At 35.3% G+C, this 13012-nt stretch overlaps 1 protein-coding gene across 1 annotated transcript; it reads left to right on the top strand.

Moving 5' to 3' along the window:
- Positions 1-797: 797 nt before the first annotated feature.
- LOC108697955 (C-type natriuretic peptide 1) lies at positions 798-6380 on the top strand. Its single transcript, XM_018228421.2, has 3 exons — positions 798-949; positions 2187-2494; positions 6135-6380. Exons 1-2 carry the CDS (start codon positions 857-859, stop codon positions 2484-2486), a joined length of 393 nt encoding a protein of 130 aa, XP_018083910.1. The 5' UTR covers positions 798-856; the 3' UTR covers positions 2487-2494; positions 6135-6380.
- The last annotated feature ends 6632 nt before the right edge of the window (positions 6381-13012 follow it).

Genomic DNA, 13012 nt, shown 5'->3' with positions numbered 1-13012 from the left:
CTAAACACAATCAATTAAAAATTGTGTGTTGTTTCTGGAATAATCAAGTTCATCTTCACTATTCCTCTCTCAGCATCTGTTTCTCTTCATTCTGTCTTCATGCAGGAGTTGGATGTCAGATATTCATTGACAATTATATTCAATATACAGTATCTTATAGGGGGCTTCTTTTGCCAAGAAGATGTATTAGAGCTCACTCTATTAAAATCACCAGAAATCCTTTCTCGCTACATGCAGAATTTGTGCAAAAGGCAGTTATTGTTAGATTTTGTTTGTACTGGGATCAGTTATTTGAGTGAGTTCTAATACATCTGCTAGAAAAGGAAGCCCCCTATAAGACATATTGGATCTAACTGTCAATATGACACCCAGCTGCTGCATGAAGACAGAATGAAGAGAAACAGATGCTGAGAGAGGGATAGTGAACATAAACTTGATTACAATGTAGACTATTTAATTAATTGTATTTAGTAAGTTTCTTATTTCAGTATGATGAAGCTTATATTAAATTTTCGCCATAGTTTTGCTTTAATAGAAATCTGTATAGCTTAAATGTAAACCATATATCATAGGTTAAATTGGAAAATGTGTGTATTAAAATTTTAAGATAACATAATTCTTGGATTTGTCATCGTGCCTCTGTAGTGCTATAATGTACATAATGAGCCGAGATTATATTATTTTATTATGATTGCCAAATCAGTTAGCATTATTTCCATTCAGCCAATCCATAGTGTGTGAGTGGGCAGGCATCATCACTGAGGCTGTAAATAAAAAGCTCATGGATCTGGAGGAGAGGGAAATGTCACAGCTCTAGAAAAACAACAGAAGATACTAAGACTGAAAAAGCAATATAATGAGTTGCAAAAACCTTGCCTGTCTTGGATTTCTCGTTATGCTTGTCCTGTGTAATGATCATGTACGGGCAAAACCAATGTCCAGCTTGCAGGTAAGTGCAGAGATGAATCATCTTAAGAAAAATGTGAAATCGATATTGTCCAGGAAAGAGCACATTTATTATTTAGAAACATATCCATGTTTGTCAAATGTTTCTGGTTAGACTACATACTGTACTTATTTTACATAATATCTTATGTTAATGCATGGTGTTTCAGTGGTTAGCATGACTGTCCCCCAAACTGGGGCTGTAAGTTCTATTCTGACCAGGACATCATTAGCATGTAGTTTGTATATGCTTCCCATATCTGCAGGATTATTCTGTTTTTACCATACTCAAAAAAGGCAGGTTAATGGGCTCCTGATGAACATAACCCTTGGATGTATTGTGGCAGTATGATAGGGAAATTAGATTGTAAGGGGCAGGTAATGGTGAACAATTTCTCTATGTAAAGTGTTGCTACTATATTAAAGAAAGGCTAGTCAGAATAATGTATTGTAAACTTTGGCAGCTGGCTTTTGTGTACAAAAGTCATATGCATAAAGGGGTGTTATTAAAGAAAAGGTTTGACTTGGTAACTTATTTGCTTGCAATTAGAACAACACTGTGTTTCCATGAAGGCAGTGTAAACAACATCAGGGTTGAACGGGTCTTTTGGTTTTACTTTTAGAAAGTAAGCAAACAGGTGTTAAGTTTTCAAATATACAGTATATCAGTTCTGTTCTATATAGAACTGGCATTAGAATCCTATTATATTAGTTAATCAGATTGTATGGAATAAGATATATGTTTAAGTAAGCTTTAAAAACCAGTAACACTAAAAAAAAAAACGTGTTTTATCTGTTTAGAAATGATGTACAGCTATCCTGCACTAGTAAAAATGATGTGTTTGCTTTAGAAGTACAGTTATAATTTAAAATATTAGATGCTGTGTAGTCAAGGATGCATCCATTCAAGCTGGAAATGATAAATAGGCACAGCAGGTAAGCTTTGTAGAATACAATCAGTTTAGTTCTTTCACAGGAAGATAAACAGGGGTCAAATGACATTCATCTACAGAATCTACAGAATGAAATTCATTCTCATATAAAATTGAACATTTATAGCCAATAAATAGTTTATTTGTAGGAGCTGGATCAATAGATATAAACTTTACATTTATTTTTTCAATTATGGTGTTACTGTCTTTTAATTGCATTTTTATTTGTTAGCTCTTAACTTGAAACACTGAATTAGTGCTCTGTTTACTACTAATGTGTTACTAATTTGTGACAAAATCATGTTTTAGAGTGTATCTCGTATATTAGAGGATAACTTTGAACACTCCTTTGGATCTGAAGAAGAGGGCCATGAAAAAGGAGAGCTGCTGCCCAGTGATTCATTAGATCAGCAAGATTTGGAACTTCAGTGGCTCAAAAATAAATTGGATCAGTTTGGAAGCCCACAGCTCGGTGAGACGGCTCTGCAGCAGCTCTTGAACGACCCTTCCTCAAGAAGGTACAAATTAAGGAGCAAAAAGGGATTCTCCAGAGGATGTTTTGGCATGAAACTGGACAGAATTGGATCCTTAAGTGGTCTTGGTTGTTAATATATGTGGTAAGTGGACATAACTTAATAATTATGAATTATAATTGCATTACTTACTACAGTGCTGCATTGTGATGTTACAAGCTTGTGTTTATAAACAGATAAACGTATACTAGCTATGAATTTAAATCCATTGCCAGAACTATCATATTTTCAAAATGCAGTTCCATTAAATAACCAAGTTTAATATGATGTGTCTTAATTGGATTTTACCTGCCTTTAAATAACATGACTTTAGTCAGCAGTTGGAAGGTCAATTAATGCAGTGGTGATCTGTGTCCAATTTACGTGGGGATTGTGATGTAAGAGATTCATTAAACAGTTTAGATTATATATCTATATATAAATATATATAATCCAAAAATAAAAGGAAGCACTCACGGCATAAAGGTTGTTATAAGTCCTTTACTGAATCATATAAACATCTACGTGTTTCGGTACCTCAAGGGACCGTCATCAGGATGTGGTATATATATATATATATAACCATACAGAAAGCTGACGCACACTGGGATTTATCAAAAATGAAAACTTATTTTATTTGGATCGACGTTTCGGTCCACACACGGACCTTTATCAAGATACATATAAAGTGCAAGTGTAGGCCATTTTATAGACTCACCCACCAGTGAACATGCATCAGAACACGCCCATACATCAAGTGAAAAATTTAACCCCAGAAGACCCAAAGATCAGCAGACGTGGATAGTATTAACTTGGTCTGAAAAACAAAGTGCATGGAACAATATCGTTCAGTATATAAAACAATTTCATGATAATATATTGTAAATATTATTTAAAATATCATTAAAAAATTAATAGTAATATTACACTTGTAAAGTGACAAGTAGTTAATAAAGTGTTAATAGTGTACTGAAATATTTTAAAAACAATGTAATAAATACTTGGAAAAACAGTTGTTTGCATATAAACACATTTACGACAATTTTGGCAATACATAAAATAGTATAAATATTATATTTACTCATAAAAAGCAAGTAAACGAACAATATTCATTGAGACCTCTGGGGGCAACAGTGTTAAGCGTTTTGATCCAATAAACCTCCTTTTGCAATAACATACGATCCCAATCCCCTCCCCTAGAGGGTTCAGGGATTAGATCTATGCCCATGAATTTAAATGTTGGGAGATTGTGACCCATTTTTAGAAAATGTTGGGGTAATGGTAAATCTGATCTTCCAGTTTCAAAGGCTTTTTTAATGGATGACCTATGATTACCCATCCTCTCACGAAGGGTATTCTGCGTTTTCCCAACATATGTCAGACCACATGGGCATGTTATAATGTAGATAACATGAGTGGATGTACATGAAATGCGATGCCTAATCATGATCTCTTTTCCAGTATGGGGATGTTTAAAGGATTTACCTGTCACCATGTATCGACATGTAATGCAGCCCGCACATTTGTAGCAACCCTTACTTATTTTGCTTACAATGTTGCCACCGGATTCGTAGCATCTGGTTGGATCTGTTTGCATTAATAGATCTCTTAAATTGGGACCACGTTTGTAGCCCCACAAAGGTTTTTGGGTGAGTGATTCAGATAGCTTTTTATCACATTTCAAAATTGGCCAGTTTTTTTCAACTATATTCTTAACCTCCTTGGAACCAGTAGTAAAGCTAGATGTGGTCTGACATATGTTGGGAAAACGCAGAATACCCTTCGTGAGAGGATGGGTAATCATAGGTCATCCATTAAAAAAGCCTTTGAAACTGGAAGATCAGATTTACCATTACCCCAACATTTTCTAAAAATGGGTCACAATCTCCCAACATTTAACTTCATGGGCATAGATCTAATCCCTGAACCCTCTAGGGGAGGGGATTGGGATCGTATGTTATTGCAAAAGGAGGTTTATTGGATCAAAACGCTTAACACTGTTGCCCCCAGAGGTCTCAATGAATATTGTTCGTTTACTTGCTTTTTATGAGTAAATATAATATTTATACTATTTTATGTATTGCCAAAATTGTCGTAAATGTGTTTATATGCAAACAACTGTTTTTCCAAGTATTTATTACATTGTTTTTAAAATATTTCAGTACACTATTAACACTTTATTAACTACTTGTCACTTTACAAGTGTAATATTACTATTAATTTTTTAATGATATTTTAAATAATATTTACAATATATTATCATGAAATTGTTTTATATACTGAACGATATTGTTCCATGCACTTTGTTTTTCAGACCAAGTTAATACTATCCACGTCTGCTGATCTTTGGGTCTTCTGGGGTTAAATTTTTCACTTGATGTATGGGCGTGTTCTGATGCATGTTCACTGGTGGGTGAGTCTATAAAATGGCCTACACTTGCACTTTATATGTATCTTGATAAAGGTCCGTGTGTGGACCGAAACGTCGATCCAAATAAAATAAGTTTTCATTTTTGATAAATCCCAGTGTGCGTCAGCTTTCTGTATGGTTATATGGCTTCTATCTGACTAGCACCTGGGTTTTGCTCCAGTAAGTGTGTGCCACAGCCTTTCTACATATATATATATATATATATATATATATATATATATATATAGATATATATATAGATATATATATAGATATATATATATAAAATGAAAGGCAAATTATATAGAGATCTAAAGAAAGGCCACCATAGAACAAGAGAGTGTAGAAAAAGAACAACATGCATATTGATCTTGTTTCATTATAAAATATTTATTAATGTCATTCACGGAACATTGCCATATTTTTTCTTATAGGGAAAGGCAACATTAATTCAAAATAAACTGGCAAGGAGGTGTACATATTATTCCCCACATTGCTGACAACATATTTTCCAGTTCAGTGGTATAAATACTGGTTCAGGGTTATAAATACTGCTAGAATTTGTTAATATACTGTAACTACGTTATTATTATTTATTGTATAATGCTGGCAAATTCTGCATAGTTATACATGTTTTACATCAGTACCTACCTAAATGGAGTTTAAAAATTGTATATGCCGTAGGAAAATGAAAGTACTTGGAGGAAATCCATACCAGATATGACAAGATAGTGCCCTGGCTTTAATTGAACCTATGACTGTAGTATTGCAAGAAAGTAGTGCTCACCGTGGTTCCACCATGTATTATTAAAATACAAATTAACACTAGGTCATGCCACTTTACCCAATGTGTTTTACAGTGGATAACAACACAAAATAAAACAATGCATGCAGTTAGTGTCTTCTGTAAATGCAATTTGCTACCTGGATAACTTGTAGTTAATTATAAGCATATTAAATGTATTATTTTAGTTTTTCATTTAAAAAAATGTTTATGTCTGTTTTGAAATCACGATTTCTGAGTTAGTATTAATAGGTGGACCACAGGCATATACTGATATAAATGTAATTTACAGGTGGGTACTTCCCAGACAATAGACCTTTCTGATAGTAGCATGAGTGGGCATGGCTCTGTACTGCTGTCCTAGGTGCTGAAATAAGCCCAAAGCTCTCCCTGATCGTGTAAATTCCTAATAGTCTTAGTTCATTTTGATAAACTAAGGTTGGGAAATGCAAAGAAACATATTCGATTAGATTGATCATATTCTGTTAGCATATAAATCTTAATGCTAAACAAAATTAATGTTGATACACTATATCATTTGTATGTCACAGGTTTATCATCATTCAGAGCTGAGAGGATTGACCTTCTGTCTTACACCATACTCTGAAATCACCAAGAAATGGCTTGTAATGGTCTTCTGCTGTGATCTGTTCCCCTCCATAGAGCCTTTTCTTTCTCTACAGCTTTTAAATCACTTGCATAATGTTTACCCAAATCTTGCTGTAATGTGTGATATAAGTTTTATGTCTTCGATGACATAAAACTCAAAAAAAATAAATGTCTTTCCTTATGCTTCATCTTTGTATTGTTTTAATTAGGTAGTGAGATGTCATAAAACAAAAGCAATTTATATGTTGTTAAAGAGATCCATTTCAAATAAACATAGTCAGTTGCTCATCAAAGGGATGGTGAGTAAAATGTTGCTCATGAGCAACTGGTTGGGGATCACTGTTTTAGTAGATTGTAGTTGTTTTATAAATATGACTTTTGTCTTTGAATCTCATACACAAAATTGTGGGATAATACACCACACATCACCAGGCTTCACCATGTAAAAAATGCAGTACAATTTTTAAGCATTTTTTTTCTTAGACTGACTTTCACCGGAAGCAATGTAAAATTATGGTGGCAAGTCTGGTGTTTGCATGGTGTGAAATTACACACACAATGCGATATTTTACATAGCCTTTTACACCATTTTTTTGGCCAATTCTGCTTTACACAGAATTAATATGCCCCTGAATGTACATAATTCTTCTAAATGTAACTTGCATTCATTTTATGTAACCATTTAATTCAAATAATTGGATGTAAAGTGGAGAATGGTATTTCAGCAACCAAGCATTACATAAATAGTGATGTGGTCATTGGATTTGCTGAGTAGAATATAAATTAGCAGCTGCTGTGTATGGCAAGATTCCCAGCACTTCGATATATACCAATTTATCAAAATTTTCTTGACTACCAGTAATGTTTTCCTGACCATTAGGAAAGTTTTAAAATTAACTGTAACATTTATGCAACCTGCTACCCAGAATTTAGGTGGGGTGGAGTAACACCTATATACAGCATTTTTTTTCTTCTAAAACTAAATTTTTTCAGCTAGTACATTAACTTCAAGAAGTATCATCTTAAATGTAAGAAAATATAATTAAAAACAGGGGTTCAACAAAGACACTAAGAATTATATAAATAGTGGACTCTACTAAACCATGTGTTGTGTATTATTATTATTTTTATCATCACTGTTAACACAGATTTGTAAGACAGACAGAAAAATGTAAAGAGGACCCTACTTGTATAGTATCATATGATTAATACTTTTTAGGGAACTCAGAAGGAGATAAAGATAACACACAAATCACCCCAAAATGACTGGAATAGGAACAAAAATAATATACTATACCAGTGCAATAGTAGAGTCACTTTTCAAAATTAAAGCACTTAACTGTGTTAAAAACCATTTGAACTTATGTTAGTTAAAATCTGTGAGGAAATCCTTTCCTCCCGTGCCACATTGGGGACCCACCCAAGCAAACCACCATCACAGAATTATAGATAAACTCAGTATAAGCAGAATATAATGCAATAACTACCATCAAGTGGACCAACTTCAGGTATACATAACTACCATTGAAAGAAAAATAGTTAGGTACTGTCCTCAGTGAGGATTTATAAACAAATATATATCTAAAAATGCACTCATAAGGCCCTCTTTAACCTATGAATAATTTATGTTATATGGTGAAACATTTTGAATTGGTCAAAAGCTCTGTGAGTCAGGCAGGTAGAGGGTGAAATAGGAAATATATCAATGTTAAAAGAGAAGGAAAGCTACCAAAGCAGTTTATTGCCAATAGATTAGCCACAACAGTGCAAGCTATAACACTGTATTTATTCTGCAGAATGCTTTACCATACCTGAGTAAACAGCTCTAAAAACTATCTATTTGTTTAGGATAGCAGCTGCCATATTAGCTTGGTGTGACATCACTTCCTGCTCACTCATAGCTCTGGGCTCAGATTTCAGCAGGAAGGGGAGGAGGGAGGGGAAACAATGGAGGAGGAGAGGGAGAGAGGAGCAAACTGAGCATGCTCAAGCCCTAGCCATGGAGGTTTATGCTGAAAACAGGAATTCTGATACAGAAGTCCATGTATACACGATAGAAGGAAAGAGATGCAGAGGACTTAGAGCAGCATTACTGTGTATTTTGTGATAAAGCTTACTTAATTTTAGCATTTCCTTCTCCTCTAAGGAAAGTTTCATTCTGAAATACAATGCTATTATACTTTTGAGGACACAGTCCACCACTGATGGACAGTTTATATATAAGAATAATGACTATGAACAGATTTATTAAATGCCAAACTGTGGAAAATATTTTCCAGCAGTTTAATACTTTCCCCATTTAGCAACACTTTCCAGGCTGTCAATCTTTTGATTGAACGATTAAATCCTTCAAATCGTTCGATTCGAACAATTTTAATCCATCGATCGAACGATTATTCTTCGACCTAAAAATTGTTCAAAAGCCAATGGGGACCTTCCCCATAGGCTAACATTGACTTTGGTAGCTTTTAGGTGGCGAACTAGGGGGTCAAAGTTTTTTTTTAAAGAGACAGTACTTCAACTATCGAATGGTTGAATAGTCAAACGATTTTTAGTTTGAATCGTTCGATTCGAAGTCGTAGTCGAAGTAACCCATTCGATGGTCGAATTAGCCAAAAAAATCATTCGAAATTCAAAGGTTTTTTTATTCTATTCCTTCACTCAAGCTAAGTAAATGGGCCCCCAAGTAGAGAATGTACCATTAACAACCACCCTCTGTACTCGATCCTGTAGCCAGTTTCCTATCCATGTGCAAATGATTTTATTAAGCCCAACAACCCTTAGTCTAGAATTCAGTCATTTGTGGGGCACTGTATCAAACGCTTTGGCAAAATCCAAACAGATCACATCTAATACTCTCTTGCTGTACAGCATCTTAAGCTCACCGCATGCGTTAAGATTTTTGTCTCCTTAACGACTGATTTTAGTCCAATCCAACAAATTTGTGAAATTATCTTGAAGTTACTGGGCACCGAACGATTGTAAATTTAAAGGGGATGTAAAGAAAAAAAATAAAATCCCATTTCTACTTTCTTTAATGAAAAATAAATCTATCTCCAATATATTTAAGTTCAAAAATGTGTACTGTTTTTTAACAAACCTGATTGTATGCAGTGAAATTCCCCCTTCATTTACATGCTCTGACAGCTGCAGATAGGAAACTTCAGACAGTCCCTAGCTACTCTGCAGGGAAAGGATCATAATTTCAAATGGCAGGGGGAAGCCCCCACCTTACTTCCCTGACCTCAAGCAGCTTTGTTTATTTTCCTATAAAGCAGTCAGTGACTGTGTAGAGATTTGAATACGCAGCCCAGAGCAGTCTGCATATTCTGATTATTAATCAGTCTTGCTGTATCGGCTTCTATTGCAGATATTATTTGACTTGTGCTGTTTTGATAATTTATGACAATCCCTAACTGAAGCTCAGACCACACTGAACATGTGCGTTAACAAAGTTACAAAATGACAGCCCCCTACAGCCAACTTTGAAAACATAAATCATTTGTTTAATTAGGCTTCTGGTGCAGTAAGTTCATGTTTGTGTTTAGTATACACAATACAGCATTTCTAGCATTATTCTATTTTAGACTTTAGTTCCCCTTTAACGATTTTTCATCCAACATCGGTCAGAAAATCGATCACGCAGGTTATTTTTATCGGTCACAATCACAGTGAAATTTATCCATTGTCCAAATGTTTGCTGAGCCAAGCATGCAGCTACCCACAGTTTTCCTTGCTTCAACTATACTATAACACTTGACATTGTCTTTTTAGTTGATGGACAAATCTTACATTTAAACGATCGTTTTAAGATAAGCTTGGTTTAACGAAAATAAAAATATCTTTTAAAAATCTTAACATTCATGGCCACCTTTACTTACCTCATCATAAAAAGCAATCAAATTTGTCCGACATGACCTATCCTTCATAAATCAAAAGGAAATTCACTGGCACACAGGTAGTACTAGCAGGGTAAACCCTTGCTATTTTATTCAATGGTTTGCAGCATGCAACGTTTCGGGGTAACCCCCTTTATCAAGCATCTTGATTCGTCAATTCAAGGTGGGACTCCGATTCTACCATTGCTGTGCACCAGGGACTATCTTCTACCCAAGGCTAGGGTGTGCGAGTGCATTTGCTAATCTTCCTATCCTTCATAAAGCCATGCTGATTACTGCTCATAATGCCATTCACCTGGATGCAATTTTTAATGTGATCCCTTAACAAGCCTTCAAATAATTAGCAGTGTTGGCTATTACACACACAATTCAAAATTTGAAGGCTCCATGTTTTATAGGTGTGACAAGCTGGCTGCCTGTACATGTAATGTTTGGGGAAAATTAGCAATGGTAGGCAGGTAAGCAGAGACTCAGGAGCATAAAGACAGGGACACTGCGTCTTCAGGCAAAAACACAGCTTTATTCAGGGAAAGTTTACCCAACATAAAGTCAATAGAACAGAGTTTATTAGCATTTCTCACCATACCAGGTGGCTTCAACTATTTGGAATATTCTGGGCTTCTCACTAAGCCCTGCTGACTCTCCCCTCCTGAGATACCAGCTGAACAGCCTCTGGTCTGTCTCACCTTCTGGCAGCACTTCAATCACTTTAGACTCAATCACCTGGTCACGTCTCCATCTGCTCCTTACAGTGGCAGGCAGCACCCCAGTCCCTCTGGGAGTTCCTAACACAGACAGGTAAACTTCCTGATCTGTGCCCTGCTCTGAGAGACCTTCCTAACACTTAACTATGATTAAATACTTTTTAACAGGAAAAGTGAGTTCCAACATGCGAACTGGACAACTGGAATCGATTGCCTGTTCCTTCCAGCACACTATAGCTTCCTGGGCCAGACCGCAATATCCTTTAAAAAGAGAAACTGTTCCCTGTTATTAACATCTCCCTTGCAGCGTTAATCTTCTATTGGGGAGGAATTAAAGGCAAACATCACTTTTTTACAAATTTCGTTGGTCATTCTACAACATAGGGGCCGATTCACTATGGGTCGAATATCGAGGGTTAATTAACCCTCGATATTCGACTAGGAACTAAAATCCTTCGACTTCGAATATCAAAGTCGAAGGATTTAGCGCAGATAGTACGATCGAACGATCGAAGGATTATTCCTTTTATCGAACGGTTAAATCCTTTGAATCGAACGATTCGAAGGATTTAAATCCAACGATCGAAGGAATATCCTTCGATCAAAAAAAGTTAGCCAAGCCTATGGGGACCTTCCCCATAGGCTAACATTGACTTCGGTAGCTTTTAGATGCGAACTAGGGGGTCGAAGTTTTTTTTAAAGAGACAGTACTTCGACTATCGAATGGTCGAATAGTCGTACGATTTTTACTGGTCGAAGTAGCCCAAAAAAAACTTTGAAATTCGAAGTTTTTTTACTTCGAATCCTTCACTCGAAGTTAGTGAATCGGCCCCATAGTGTTTATTGGTCAAAGCTCTAAACCTAATAAAGACACTATTATAAAAGCAATTGGCATCTATATTTAAATGTTAATATTTGCATTTTAACATGTCAAAAGTGCATTATTAAATTTTTTTTAAATAAAGCCTTGTTAAAAAGAATAAATAAAAACATTTTTTAATGTAGTGCTACTGGAAATAGCAGTGGTAGAATACACTTAAACAACTAAAACTAACTCACGGGTCCAAGCTTCTCCAAGTTGAATAAGAAACCTTGCAATACCAGGATAGTTCTAACAGAATACATTTTCTGCCTGGATATTCAGGTAGTGCTGACCAATTTCTTGTTTGGCTTTCCAAACAGTTCTGAAGATTCCTCACTGTGCTGTTTCCCTTTTGATGAGGTCTTTGTTTTGATCTGCACTGTTGGAGTTTTAGCACAGAACTGAAGTTTTCTTTTCCATATAGAAAAAGAAGTACAGTATGCATGGTGAAAGAGAGGCATGTGTAAAATATGTAGTAACCCCAGGCTAGAGTATTGGTGAGTGAGCATGAAAGAAGTGTGTTTATGAACATATTTATATAACTCTGCTACAACATTTTCCATGGACATAAATATAAGTATTTATATTTTTGTTGCATGTGCATGCAGAGCTGAACAGTAGATTGAAGATTATTTTATTAATCTGGAACAAGATGTAGAGCACCCCCCAGAAATACTGTATTTTAATACTAGGTTAATACTCTTTATCTAGTTCATTTTATTTAGAAAACCCCACCATTGCTCAATAAATATTATTTATAATTTCCTTTTTACATTTCTTTAGATATGTATTCTTGACCACCTCAACCCAGACTCAGTAATTTGCAATGCCCTACTGACAAACAGTGTGAGTGTTTGCAGCAGGAGAAGTGTCGGGTTTTTGAAGTAAACTAATAAACATTTATATCTCAAATGAACACTGGCGATGTTTTGCTAGCGTTACTTTGGCAATGTGAGCAATTGAAAGCAAAGATGCTGAGCGTTCATTTCTGCCTAGCACAAATTCGCTGGAGGGCTTGCGCTCAGGTTAATTTGCATAAAGTGGGAAATTTAACGTTGAATGGATGTATATGTTGCAGCAAATACATAACATTACACAAGTCCAGGGAACCTTAATAAAGAAATTAGAGTTGTTATAATGCCTTACACATAAGCCCAGTGTATAGTTTATGTTCCATATGTTAGAAAATGTATCCGGGAACACGGTTACCCAAAAAAAAATTTAAGGACTTTTGCAGGCTATCACTCTGAAAAAAGTAAAAGACGCCAGCGTTTTTTGGACTTTTGGAGAAGCTTTTTCCACTTAAAAATATGATGTAAGTAACAGAAGATTAAGGAAGATCTATGCACTCCAGT

Source organism: Xenopus laevis, chromosome 7S, assembly GCF_017654675.1.
Source record: "Xenopus laevis strain J_2021 chromosome 7S, Xenopus_laevis_v10.1, whole genome shotgun sequence".
Lineage (NCBI taxonomy): Eukaryota > Metazoa > Chordata > Amphibia > Anura > Pipidae > Xenopus > Xenopus laevis.
This window is presented reverse-complemented; position numbering and strand designations above follow the sequence as displayed.